Consider the following 14618-nt stretch of genomic DNA (forward strand, 5'->3'; position numbering starts at 1 on the left):
TGAGTATAAGGTAAAAATCTTTCCTAAACACATATTCCAGTCTATTAATTCTAGTAAACAAGCTAAGAAACAAAATATAATAGGATGTTAATTTGTCAGGGATCAGGAAAACTAAAAGCCTAGTGGGTTTAAGAATTAAGGAACATCACACACAATTCAGATGAACACAGAGTTCTTTACTTAAGGACTGACTTTACAGCCAGATGCAAAATGTGGTGAACTCCAGAACAATCCAATAACAGAGATCTAAAGCACCGCCCACCACCCCCACCGCCACAGCCACCACCAAAGAAGATCAGATATGCTAAAAATCAGATTCCTAACTTAAAATAGTCCATGATATTCAACGGATGAAAAGTAGAGCTTATAAATTTTAAACTACTGGAAGGCTGGAAAATTACTAATAATTTTCTTCTCTAGGAGGGTCATAAGTGCAGATTAGATCATGGGCATGACAGGATAGATATGCCTTGTAAGCAAGATGAAAAATGGATTTTTATACTCGTTTATAATCAACCAGGAAGCTTTTAAACAAACAAACACGAGGTCCAGTTTTTAAAAGCCACTCTAATGAAATTTTCTTCTGCATTTTATTCAGTGCTGCCTTTGACAGAAATGACATGCTTATACCATGTGGTATGGCACAAAGTTGTGAAGTGGTGATGATGGGGATGGGCTTGGACATCCTACGAGAGTGGCAAAGGTAAAGCAAGCACCGGTGCTGGCTTGCAAGGCCTCATTTAAAATAATGGCTGTGAATAAGACAATTTTAAGTGGGATTCCAATGCATACTTCAGTGTTGTTTTTAATATACTTCCCTTGCTTTATAAGGGTTCTTTACCTCTCCTACCTAGAACCTTTTCCTGCCCCACCACGTGGCCCACGAGCCTCGCCCTTTAGGATCCACTTTAGATACTCTCCTATTGGAGGGTTCCCCCAGTTCCCAACAAACAGTTATCAGGTTCCTCTGCCATGCTCCCATCATGCTGGCCTCATAAGATAGAAGGGACACTGCTCACTAAGGAGACAGACTATCTCAGCGTTCTCAAAGTCTCTCCAAAGGAAAAAATGTCAAGAGGAAACACATGCACTCTCAATGGATGGACCACATTTGGGGGACGGGGGGCTTTTCAAGGCAGGGATTCTTTGTGTAACAGAGCTTGGCTGCTCTGGACTCGGTTTGTAGACCAGGCTGGCCTTGAACTCTGAGAACCACCACCTCTGCTTCTAGCGCTTTAATCCTACTAAAGGCATGTGCCATCATGCCTGGCTCCCCACATTCATTTTTGTTTAATGTGCATTTAGAAAGAGGAAGAGAGGAAATGTCCAAACCTAGACTTATCACTTTTCTTTTGGTAAGTTACATAATCTCTCTGAACCTAGTTCCCTCTTCTATAAAATGGGGCTACGTTTCATAAACAGTTTATGTAAAAGAAACTAAATGAGATAATTCTAAACAAATACCTATAGGATATGTGCACTCATTTTTTTTTAATTGTTCAGGAGCGTATGTGCAAAGAAGATCCTAAGACAGTGCTTCTCAGCCTTCCTAATGCTGTGACCCTTGAATGCAGGTCCTCATGCTGGGGTGACCCCAACCACAAATTTATTTTCCCTGTCACCTCATAACTGTAATTCTGCTACTGTTATGAATCCTAATGTATATATCTGTGTTTTCTAATGGTCTTCAGCTATCCTTGTGAAAGAGTCATTTGATCCCCAAGGAGGTCATGACCCATAGGTTGAAAGCCACTGTCCTAAGAGGATCACCAGGACAGTAAAGAGCCGATGTCAGAGGAACAGGAGAGAACGTTGAGCACTGGGAAGAAGAGTAGGGATTCACTAGCTTAAGTATCTGAGGAATTCCTTCCTGGCGACCCCTTGAGGGCAAGCACAAAACAACAGAGAGTTTTAAAAGACACAGAGCTTAAGTCACTATAGACAGGAGGAGGGCAAGCAACAAAGCAAACCCACAGAATACTTAGGAAAAAATTTTTCCAAGTGTGTAGAGCATGTGTGTTCTGTGTGTTGGGAGTGTAAGCACACAAGGGCCACGTGGAGCATGTGTGGAGGTCAGCCCTTTCCTTCCTCGGTGGGTTCCAGGGCCTAGGCAAACTCAGAACCTCTGATTTGCACTGCAAGTGCTGAGCTAGCTTGCTGGCCCAACTTTCACTGCCTTTTGATTAATAACATCAGATTATAATACCCTAAAGCCCAGTTTGTTGGCAAAGAAAGCTAAAGGCGTACAGATGCCTTTGAATTATGACTTCATTTTAAAAAATATCTATGTGGATGTTTTGCTTGCCATGTATGGCCTAGGCACCACGTATGTGCCTGGTGTCCACGGAGGCCAGAAGAGGGCATTGGACTGCCTGGAACTAAAGTTACAGACAGTTGTGAGCCCCAATGTAAGCACTGGGAATTGAACCCAGGTCTTTTAGAAAGCAGCCATTGCTCTTAACTGCTAATATACCTCTTCAGGCAACACTGGCATCCCTTGAATCTAGAGTGGCTATTAATGGTTTTCATCAATGTAACCAAGATGACACTGAGACCTGTCATCTCTCTCGGGACACCCTCTTAAGATGACAGGTGTCACCCTTCAGAGCCCCACACATGGATCACTTAAGATGACAGGCGTCACCCTTCAGAGCCCCACACATGGATCAGAGTCCATTTCTTTTACTGTTTCAAGATCAGCACGGCCTCCAATTGGACACAGTTAAGTGGGTGAGCCCAGAGGATGCCAGCAAAATACACCTGAGAAACCACACAACACTGACAGGCAGATAGAATGGGCGGTTGTTTCAATCCATTAACTTTGGGGTAGACCATTACATTACAACTATTGATACACATATTTGACTGAAGAAAGCTAAGTGTTAACAAAAAACAATATAGCTGCTAAATTAAGAAAGATAAAGCTGAAAATTGGGCTTGTGGAGGCAGGAAGATCTCTGTTCAAGGCCAGTCTGGTTCAAAGAAACCCTAGAGGGAGAGAGGGAGAAAGAGACTGAGAGAGAGAGAAGAAAAGAGTAAAGAAAGAAAGTTGAAAAATGCATTTAGGAATCTCTGCTCTACACTAGGAAAAAAAAAATAAAAAGGACTGTGGGCTAAACGATCAGGGACATGTGGCCAACTTATTCCCGAAAAGGAGCAAAATACACCCAATTTGAAGACACTAGTTTGAAAGATTATCCACATTCCCTTGAAGAGTCATTGCATGCTCATCACATAGCTTTTGACTATAACTCAATCTTGTATATCCTGCCATCAGTGTGGAAACTGGCTGGTATGAAAAGCATTTTCCCCCACGACAAATTGATGGCACCAGGTGTGGTGGCACATGCCTGCAATCCCAGCAACTCAAGTGCAAGAGGGTCTCAAGTTCCTGGCCAGCTTGGGCTACACACAACACCTCGTCATTTATAAACAAAGGGCATTCTGATTTCTCCACTTCCCACCTAGAGCCTAATCACTGAGGGGTGCAGTAAGGTCAGTGCTGAGCTGACGAGAGAGGAGTCGCCATCTATAGAGACCTAGGGAGCTAACCTGAATAGCTTGTAATTCTAGTTTCTTTGTGCATATTTCTACAAACTTTGGCAACAGGAAGAATTCTTCATAGAAGCAACATGTGATAGTAAATAGCAAGAAGCACAGAACATGGAAGGCCTTAGAAAGATGAATTCAAGTTCTAGTGCCAACGAGTGCTAAAATATGTGACTACAATTGTAATCCAGGGGCTTAATCAAGAGCCTGTAACCCTTCCTCATTCGTGAAAAGGACTCAGTTCACAAGAACGACAGACAACCAAACACAATGTACTAGAAGCTAGTCGAATCTTTTCCTCGGGGAACTTTTCACTGTAAACTGGTTCTGGGTTGAAGCAAGCTGGATTGCCTACTAGTGTGAGGTGAAAGAGAGTATTAAACTTTACATGGAGTCAAAGATGTGGATTTTCAATTCCAAGTAGGAAAAAAAAAATCAAAGATATTAAGCCACTGGATAATAAAAAAAAAAATCAATAAGAAATTATATTTAAGATATATAAGTTCTAGTATTAAGAGCCAACTGTCTTTTTTTTTTAAAACAATTTACAACCAAAAATAAAAATTTTGGGCCAGGCCAGGCATGGTGGCACACGCCTTTAATCCCAGCACTTGGGAGGCAGAGGCAGGTGGATATCTGAGTTTGAGGCCAGCCTGGTCTACAGAGTGAGTTCCAGGACAGCCAAGGCTAAACAGAGAAACCCTGTCTCGAAAAACCAAAAATCAAAACAAGAAAAAATTTTGGGCCAGTCAAAATTATAGTATAAATCTTTACCTGCCTTGAAACTAAATTATGCTCTTTAATATGTATATTTGCCTATACTTAATGTGTTATTTGTAGTAGGCTTTCAGAGAGCAGGTCAAACAGGTTAGCAATTAGTCCAGAAACATGCAGTCCAAACTATTTAAACAGGGGAACTTAATACTGTATAACCACTGGCAGTCCATCCTGGCCATAGTCTCTCTCTTAGAGAGCATGGGGTCTTAAATGAGCTGTAATAGGATCAAGCACACTCTTCAGAAGGAGGCCAGGACCACAGTGTGGCCAGAGGAGGGAGGAGGAGGCATCAAAGACAGAGACAGAATACTACCCAGCAATGAAAACGTTTCTGACAAACTAGCCAGGAGGTTGGAGGTTTCTTGGGAAGTGAGCAAGGCTGGAAGCTGAAGGCTATGGCAGAAATTTACACTCAAGAAATACAGAGAAAGCTGATAACTACTCAGACAAATACAACATTTTAATATAAAAGGTAATCTTAAAATTAACACAAACCAATCTAAGATGTAAGTTAAAGTGGCTTTCCTTTTGTTTCTATACCATCCACCCTAAATGCAGTTTTGGAAAGATAACTTTTTACCAATTAAAGGAATGGGAAGATAATTCAAAGTAAATTAACACAGCTAAATGGCATCTTGTATTTTATAGCCAATCCCCCCCCCCAAAAAAAAGGATTAAATATCTAAGGACATAATGCAATTGTTTAAAGCAAATGATTAAATATGTTACCAAATTAATCATCTCTCTTAAACTGTTTGTAACTTCTAAAACATCAAATACTTTTTAGCACTGGGGAGAAAATACAGAGGTGTTTGTTTGTTTGTTTTAAGCCATTTTAAATGTTTTAATATCCTATAAGACTACAAAACATACAATTTTCTAGTTTTCATGTTGGGATGCAAAAAAAAAAAAATCCTTATTTCAGCATTTCAGACTTCTCTGTGATTAGAATAATTCATCCCAGGTACCAAAGTACACCAAGGATTTTTAATTCACAGGAGATAAAAGTCAAGTCTACCTTGCGCTCTACAGAGATGGCAGCCTCTTTTTGAAGTTTGGATTGGAGGCACTGTTTGTGTTTTAACCTGGGGTATTCACTTTGTATAGCTGCTAAATATAAGAAAGATAAAGCTGAAAATTTGGCTTGTGGAGGCAGGAAGATCTCTGTTCAAGGCCACTCTGTTCCAGTTTCAAAGAAACCCTGGAGTGAGAGAGCGAGAGACCGACCCAAAACTCACTGTGGCCCCCGGGGCTGGCCTTGAACTTGCAGACCCTCTGGTTCAACCTCTGGAGTACCAATGCCAGGAGAGCCTTTTCAAAAGCCTGCTTATATAAAACCAAGGAAGAGATTTGGATGTGAGCCTGTTAACTATTTTCTTGGTACTCTTAAATTAAAATATAATCAGAAATGTTCCTAAGGATTTTAGCTTAAACATTAGATGAAGACATCATCCTCGCACAGTTACCCAACTCAATTCCACCGGAGAAGTTACAGAGTGCACTCAAAGTAATAAAACAAGTCTGTACAGGAGCCCAGTGAGATGTGCACTCCTACTTAAGGGTACTGTGTGGTGAAAAGTACTATCTACTTCTCTAGATTCAACATGGTTACCTGTAACCCCTTCTAGGGAGCTGAAGATGGGGTAGGGGGTGGAGGGTGGAGGGTCTTTCTTGGAACTGACTTTTCTAATCTCACTACTCCTTTCTCAGCCCGCTGTTGAGTTCGTCTAAAGACTTCCCTGGATCAAGCCTTTCTCTCAGGCCCCCATACTCAGAAATCCTCCTGCACACAACCTATTCGGTTGCCATTAACATACGGTTTCTAAGCCACAAAGAGAGTCTGCGTGGAGGAGAAAGAACGAAAGAGAGGGCTTGGGTGTGGGTGTGTGTGTGTGTGTGTGTGTGTCCCGTGACTGATCAATTCGGGTTCTCACTTAAGAGTCTCTGTTTAAACACGGGTCGCTGAAACATACCCCCACTGCTTCGTGTCACTGAGCCACGCACGGAAACTCTCGGATACATCAAGCAATGATAAAAAAAAAAAATTGGGAGTTGAAGCTACATCTGCAGCAGCTTCGGGTTCTTATCAAAACAAAAGCAGTGGCACATGTCAGGCGGCCCCACATGCGCCAGAGGAGGGAGTGTGTATTGGGGCGGGGGGGGGGGGAGGGTGGCGGTGGAGGCGACAAACTGAAGCTGGAATTGAACTTGTCTAACCTCCCTCTCCCAACTCCCACCGCCTAGCTCTCGGTTGCTCGAAAGGAAAACCAGGGGCGTCCGGGACCCCGCTATCTCCCACTCCTTTCCCCACGCTCCACTCGACTTCTCCCTCGCAGGTCTCCTGGGGGCGGAGACGCCGAGTTCCCCGGGGACCGGAGTTTAGTCACCAAGAAGAGGCGGTGACAGAGCGTGGCTCTTGTCGCACACTCCCAGGCCTAGGCGGCGCGGGACGCGAGGCCGCCGCTCAGGACACCGGTGCCCCAACGCTCCCCGGCCCCGGCCTCCCGGCCGGTGAAGTAACCCCTTACCCCCTACGCGGAGCGAGCCTCCACTCCCGCCCCTGTCCCCACCTCAGCCCAGGCAGCCTCCCACTACCAAACGTCAGAAGCCACGCGCGACCGCGAAAAACCCAGTCCGGGGCCAGCCCGCTTCCTGCCCTCGGGCTCGGAGAATCCCTCTCCGGGCTGCGGCACCGCGGCGGCGCGCGGGCTGAACCCGGCGGGGATCCCGGAACCGGCGGCCGAGCGCGTGCGGCCGCGGCGGGGAGGGGCGAGGCGGGGAGTTTCCGCCCGCCCGGGCGAACGCGGCGGCTCCGAGCGGTCGCCGGCCTCCGCGGGCCCCGCCGCCAGCCGCCCCACGCGGTCACGGCGCCCGGGGGATGGGCGGCCCGGCCACCCGTCACGAGCCCCGGGAGAGAAAGAGGAGACAGACAGACAGACAAAAGGGCGCGGGGGCGGCTGTCCCCGCTGCCCCGGCGCCCGCGCCGCGGCCCGCCTTACTCGTAGTGGCGGAAGATCTCGTTGGTGACTTTACAGTAGAAAACTTCCTCGTCCGGCCGCAGGTCCCCCGGCGGCTTCTGCCTCACGAACGGCTTTCGGTGAAGCAGCGGCATCTCCCGGCTGCGCGCGTCCGCCCGCGTCCCTAGCAAATTGGAGGGAAAGGAAAAAGCCGGTAAGGTCGGGGAGCGCCGGGGCGGCTCGGCTGCCTTTTGTGTGACAGACGAGTCCGGTCCTCCCCGCCGCCGGGGTGCCCAGTCTGTCGGGCGGCCGCGGCCCCGGCGCGCCCCGCGGGCGCCTCACAATGGGGCGGTCGCCCGGCGGCGGGCGGTGCGGCGGCTCCCTCCTCACCAGCGCCGCTCCGGGCCGCCGCACCGCCAGTCCCGGGACTCGCAACGTGCTCGACGCATCCCCGGGGCTAGGCGGCCACGGAGCCCGGGCGCCGCCGCGCTTTGTTCCCGGTTCCCCGGGACGCCGGCTGGCGAGCCCCTCACCTGCGAGCGAGCACTTGCCCGCCGCCGCACCTTCCCACGAGGAACGCCGCGAGGGCCCGGCCCGCCCCGCCCCGGAGTCTCTCCCGGCCGCCGCCGCTCCCGCTGCCACTGCCGGGCTCCGCGCGGGGATCGCGTCCCGCCGGCACTTCCCCGCCTATCCGCGCTCCCGGGAAGTTTCTGAGCTACTTTCGGCTCTGAAGGAGGAAGAGCAGTGGGGAGGAGCTTTTCGCTTCTCGCTTCTACCTTTTTATTGGCTACTGGATGACTTTTACAGCCTGTCACTGATACAGGAAGAGAGGGCGAAGAGCCTGGGAGAGCTACATTATTAATTAATGGAGCAACCCCTCGTGAAGAATCAGAAGCATCCTCCATGTTTGAGATTATCGGCCAGAAGATCTGGGGAAAGCGCTAGTGTTCCTTAAACACATGGCTGACAAAGTAAAGTCTTCATCTTTTCCAATGGGCCACCAGCGCCCAGCTATTGAGTTGAAAAGGGGATTCCGGCTCCGATTTAAATTGCGTTTTGAAGAAGGGAAGAATAAGAAACGAAATCGCTAAAACCCTCAAAGTATTTTGCATGCGTAAACATCCATCTTGAAAGAAAGAACTTTTTTTGACACCAGTCCTTCTTGATACTTAAAACAATTCAAAGAGTTTGATAGCTCAGGAAAAGACAAAAGTTTGAAATGTCATCTCACTTATATGATCCCCCACATATTTAAAACTAAACCCAGAATTTTTAAAAAGTATAAGTAACTTATAATCTATAAGTAACTTAACGTCAATGTTCAGTTCAATTAGAGTCCTAACGATGTTAAATTTACTACCGAGATGTCTCATAAAACAATTTTCCCATATCAGTAATTTTCATAAATGAAACCAAATTTAATTCTTATAAGACTTGGGACTTTTGAATTGAAAAGGATATTCTAAGTTAGAAGTCATTCAGAATGTTCACCAACTTTTAATAATTTTTGCCATCACTCTATTTGCTTATTTGCAAATTAACATGTAAGAATGAGTCTAAAAGTATAACTGAGGCATAGTCTTCCAGTAAAATGTTACTTTTTTTCCTAATTACTAATGCTGTGAAATGATTTTAAAAACTGGGATCTTCTATAACTATTTGTATGGGGATGGTGGTGTTTAAGACTATTTACCAGTTATGAACTTCTCAAACTACTTTTAGATGATTATAGAATGAGCTAAATAATACTTGGTGAAAGTCTGCTCTATGACACTTAAAGACAGTTAATAGTGTGTCTGCATACACATTTCTGCATCAGCATAGCCACAAAGGCTTACAAGTCTCCCAGTGGCAAGTAGATACTCAAGCCTGCATGCTTTTCAGAGAAGTACACAGTACACACTTAAAGACTTGGTGTTTTGAAAATTGACCTCCAAATTTCTGAGTTCGAGGCCAGCCTGGTCTACAGAGTGAGTTCCAGGACAGCCAGGGCTACACAGAGAAACCCTGTCTCGAAAAAACCAAAACCAAACAAACAAACAAACAAAAATCTTTAAAAAAAATTGACCTCCAAATAATATACAGAATAATAGTAAGAATTCTCTAGGAAGTAGTTACTAATAGCACCTACCACAGTCACCTAAACAAGGGGCAAGAAGAAATTTTAATTTACAAGGTGAGTAGTGTGTGTGTGTGTGTATATGTGTGTGTGTAGGGAGGGGGGAGAGAGAGAGAGATGAACCCAGGGGCCTAAGCATGCTAAGCCCCTAGTCTGAGGTCTGTATTAGCACAGTATACATATGATCCAAAAGTTAAAATAAGTGGTAATCTAGAAAGGGATTAAACTCTCTGAATACTTCTAGTTTTCAACTTACTATTTGCTACATTTTAAAAATTGTTAAAATTATCGAAAAGCGCGGTGAGATAGGCAGGCAAATGGTTCTGTGGATTAAGACACTTGTCACCAAACCTGACTACCTAGGTTCCATTTCCAGAACTCACATAAGGGAAAGAGAGAACCCACTCCCATAGATTGTCCTTTGATCTCCTCTTTTGTGTCCCCCCACTCCAATAAGTAAATATGATTTTAAATTTTTTCTTTAAAAATTTAAAAGCAAGTGTTTATTTTCTTATTATAAATACAAATATTGACTATTTAGATTATTTTATTATGCTACCAAAATTAAGATTTTATTCTTTACCTATCAAATAAATACTATCAAAATAAAATTTTCTGTTCTCATACTCAATTTTCAGTATACTTATGTTCTGGGTTACATGTATAGTTTATTTGATTTGTGACTGTTAGAAGATGTTTTGTAAGCTAAGAAAACTAAAATTATCATGTGCAAAAGTTTGTTTTCTTGGGGTCATTAGAATAAGAATGGCCCCCCCTAGGCTCAGATATTTGAATGCTGAGTCACCCAGGAGTGAAATTCTTTGAAAAGATTAGAAAGATTAGGAGGTGTGGCCCTGTTGGAGGAAGTTTGCCACTGGAGGTGGGCTTTAAGGTTTGAAAAGCCCTGGATAGGTCCAGGCTCTCTCTCTCTCTCTCTCTCATCTGCCTGTGGATCAGGACGCATCTTTCATCTCTAGTCAGGCCTCAGAGGTCTAGAGACACTGTTCTCATATCAGACCCAGGGTCTCCCATGTGAAGCGTAGAGCTTAGGTGTGTTCTAGACCTCTGCTGCCCAGGAGAATCACCTGTGAGTGTTTAGAAAATACTGATGCAGATTGTTTTTTGGTTGATTGGTTTTTTTTTTTTTGTTTTTGTTTTGTTTGTTTGTTTGTTTGTTTGTTTCAGACAGTTGTTTGTTTTCTTTGTCTAACAGAGTCATGGCTGTCCTGGAACTCGCTCTGTAGAATCGTCTGGCCTCAAATTCACAGAGATCCAACTGCCTCTGCCTCCAGGGTGCTGGACATAAAGGGGCGAGCTACCAAAGCAGGTTGATTCATAATGTCATCCAGCCTCTTCTCATTAGAATTAGGAAGTATAGGATGTTAGTAAATGTGGAAGAATTGTCTACAGTCATCAGTAACACAATGATAGTTCATGTTTTCACAAATGCTTATACTGCAGGCTTTAAACGAATCATAGTGTTTTCACCCCAAGCTTAGCACAGTTTGTCTTTTGGTTTTGCAGATGAAGACACTGAGGCTGGAGACGTTATGTAGGTAAGACACCAGCATCTGAATCAGGAAGTATAGATGCCACCGTTCTGTTCAGTGGTCCAGAAATGACACTCCCTGCTCCTATTGTGTACTTAAGATTTGCCCTTCAAGCCCAGCAGTGGTGGTGGTGGCATAGGCCTTTAATACCAGAGGCAGATGTGGGTACATCTCTGTGAGTCTGAGGCCAGCTTGGCCTACAGCACTATTTCCAGGACAGAGAAACCCTGTCTCGAAAAACAAAAAAGCAAAACAAACAACAAAAAGGAAAACAACAAAGATTTGCTATTCAAGCTCAGGTAGAAATTGAAACAAGGAACCCAATTCTATGTGCAAGACTATTTAGAGTGTGTAGTAATTAAGTATGGTTGTTAATGGGGCCTGCAAAATGGTTCACTGGGTAAAATGATTGCCAAACAAGACCATGACCCAAGTTGAATGCTGGTAGTCCCTCTGCCCCCTAACATGCACACCATGGCACACTTTCATCCATACATCATATAACACAGATATAAGTAAATACATTTAAAGTAAAAAAAAAATTACAAAGAATATTTATTCATCATGAAAGTGCTACAGGGAGCCAGGCATGGTGGTGCACACCTTTAATCCCAGCACTCAGGAGGTAGAGTCAGGCAGATTTCTGAGTTTGAGGCCAGCCTGGTCTACAAAGTGAGTTCCAGGATAGCCAGTGCTATACAGAGAAACCCTGTCTCTCAGAAAAAAAAAAAAAAAAAAAAAGAAAGTGCTACAGGAAACCATAGAATTTGTTTAAAGGTACCTATAAATGCGGAAAGCCTAAATTATAACATGAAGCACAGAATTCACAGTATTTGATTCCATAAAGACAATTTTAAAAGTTTTGCATGACAGCAGCTACCACAAAGTTGAAATAAAAAAATCAAATTGGGAAAAAATATTTACAACTTGTGGACAAATTTCCCTTATAGATGAAAAATTCTTATAATCACAGTCACCAAGTAGAAATACAACTGGCTTTTTAAACACTCTCAATCCCATTAATAAGAGAAATTCAAGCTAGGACTACACTGAGAGAGCAGTTTTCATCTTCTGTGTTAGCAAAGCTCACCACCATGTTGATAAGCCTGTGGAAAAACAAATTTCTATAGAGGGGAAAATAGACAAAAAAACAATCTACATAAAATTACAAACATGCTAGAAATTCCATGTGTAGGAAGATATTCCACAGGCATCTCGATATGAATATTTAATATGGTAGTGTTGGAAATGCCAGATTAAAACAAATGGAAATGTCAACATTATATAAATTATGCTGTGTGTATACAGTGGCTAGTATTCAGGCATTAAAATATGAGGAAGCCAAAGAACAAAAGGTATGTGAATATTTTATGGCTTGATATGCTCACATATTTGCTTGATATTAAAATAAATCTAAGGGCTACAGAGATGGCAACTACTGCTCTGTAGAGGTCACAGGTTTGATTCTCAGTAGACATATGGTTTCTTATAATCAAAGCTATGGTTCCAAGGGATCTGGTGCCTCCTCCTGATCTTCATGGGCATTCGCATGATACACATACAAACATGCAGGCAAAACACTCGCGTACACCAACCTAAATGCAAACATTGAGACACCTCTGGAAGGATAGTCCAGAAAACATCTGGGCAGGCAGAGCTGAGAGGTAGACTCTTCACTGAAGAAAGATGAATGCACATTTTAAAGACACACTGAAGAGAAAAGAGGAAGAGGAAGACAGGTAACTGACAGTAATATTTTACTTTACAATAGGAAATAAAAGTTAAATAAGTTTAGAACTATAAAAATGGAATTTTATTAAAAAATATATAGATAGCTTATATAAATACATATGTAATAGATTTTTAAAAATTTAAATACCTGTGTTATGTGTTATAAAAATTTAAATATTTGTGTTATCACACACAGCCTTGCACAGTACCCCTCTATGCCAAGAGTTTGGCACACATTTGCTGTTTGGATCAGTGGTTAGGTAGATGTACAAAACAGAAATTTGATTATATTATTTGATGGAGAGTCAGGTGAACACCTGCTTTCATCTTACTGCGGAGATAGAATAGAGATCATACATCTAGAATCTACCTAGATTATATATGCTGATTGTAGCTTACAGGATAAATTGTTACTATGTTCAGCCAAATCTATTGTTCTTTTAAGAAACCAGATATACAAGGAATAAATCAGTGGCTTTAAAATATGGATTACAGAGTTCCCTTTACTCAACAACAAAACAGCTTTTTACAGTTTCACTAAAATCTGACATGTCATTTACTGACTAATTTGTTACTGGAGTAGAAAATATTAGGATATATTTGTTCCTCTTTTATTTTCTCCTTTGTGTTCATGCTTTGGCCTACCAAGCAGGGATCATTGAAACTCTTACTACTTGGATTTTTAATTAAAGAAAAAAATATTCAGGACAGTGCCTGGAACACAGCAAGTATACAAAGCCCACTGGGGAGGAGGAATACTGCCTTTATCACATTTCTGAAAGTACTCAGAGTTAGAATAGAAGTTCTTACTATTTGGCTTCTATAGCTGGAATTGGATTGCCAAGAAATGCTATTTTGACATCAAGAACTGGCCATCTGGCTTTACAAAGAGTACACTCCTGTGGCAACACATATATTCAGAGACTACATGGTAACAAAGGAGAGGCACAAAGCAGCTGAATTCAGAATCTAGCCCTGAATATAGTTTGTAAATTCTAACCTTAGAACTCTACATGAAGCATGCTAATCCCGCAAGCTCCTGGGAATGAAAACTCTTAGCGTTTCTCCCTTTTATGTTGGTACCCTCTCTAGAACCTGCAAGTCTTGCCACTGTGATTTCTATTGTCTTCATGTTGGTTCAAATGCCTATGTCTTCCTTCCTAAGCATAATTGAGATTCACTTTTCCAGTTATATTTCTCTTCACAGGCTGAAAGTTTTACCTCAGGCTACCCGTTGGCTGCTTTTCTATACCTTTGTAGCCTTGACATTCCACATGCCTGGCCTTTAGAATCTAGTTCACCTATTTGACCAACTTATCTTTCCCTAGTCAAGTACAAATATCAAACCTCCCCATATATATTTTTTTTACTTAAAAAACAGATTTTGTGTTTGTTTGTTTTACACATGAGTGTTTGCCTACATGTATGTGTGCCGCTTGCGGACAATGCCTGTGGAAGCCAGAAGGGGGTGTCGGGGCCGCTAGAGATGGGGTTACAGATGATTGCTAGTAACGTATGGATGCTGGGAACCTAACATGGATCCTCCGAAAGAACAGCAAGGGCTTTAGCCACTGAACCATCTCTCCAGCTCCAAACTTTCCAAGATTAAATATTTTGCCTGTTTCAAACTTAAAATAAGAACCTCATACTTAGTTCTAGTGTGGTAGGGCAGAGTAAAGCCTCCAGAGGTGCCCATGCCTGTATGTTAGTTTATACAAGAAACTCACAGACGTAATTAAGGTAAGGGCCTTGAGGTGGGCCGATTGCCTTGTGCTCCCCAGTTGTGTCTAACCTAACTATAGGAGTTCTTAAAAGTAGACACTTCCCAACTATGCTTATTATTATTATTATTATTATTATTATTATTATTATAGATGTACTCCTGGGGAGAACCAGAGTCTACCACATGTAGTTAAGCACTTCACTGCTGAGCCA

At 43.1% G+C, this 14618-nt stretch overlaps 1 protein-coding gene across 5 annotated transcripts in view; it reads right to left on the bottom strand.

Annotated features, from left to right (window-relative positions):
• Baz1a (bromodomain adjacent to zinc finger domain 1A) overlaps window positions 1-14618 on the bottom strand; it is a 123750-nt gene that overhangs the window by 87796 nt on the left and 21336 nt on the right. For 4 of the 5 annotated variants that reach the window (XM_029484733.2, XM_029484732.2, XM_029484731.2 and 1 more), the window contains exons 1-2: window positions 7817-7926; window positions 7326-7467 (exon numbers count right to left, since the gene is read on the bottom strand). In XM_029484733.2, the coding sequence (XP_029340593.1) occupies window positions 7326-7438 (113 nt within the window). In that variant the 5' untranslated portion in view covers window positions 7439-7467; window positions 7817-7926. Of the gene's footprint in view, window positions 1-7325; window positions 7468-7816; window positions 7927-14618 lie in introns of those variants that run through there. The other variant, XM_021179125.3, reaches the window with a different exon arrangement.

This window comes from Mus caroli, unplaced genomic scaffold (assembly GCF_978045245.1).
Source record: "Mus caroli unplaced genomic scaffold, Mus_caroli_1 scaffold_14, whole genome shotgun sequence".
NCBI classification, from domain to species: Eukaryota; Metazoa; Chordata; class Mammalia; order Rodentia; family Muridae; genus Mus; species Mus caroli.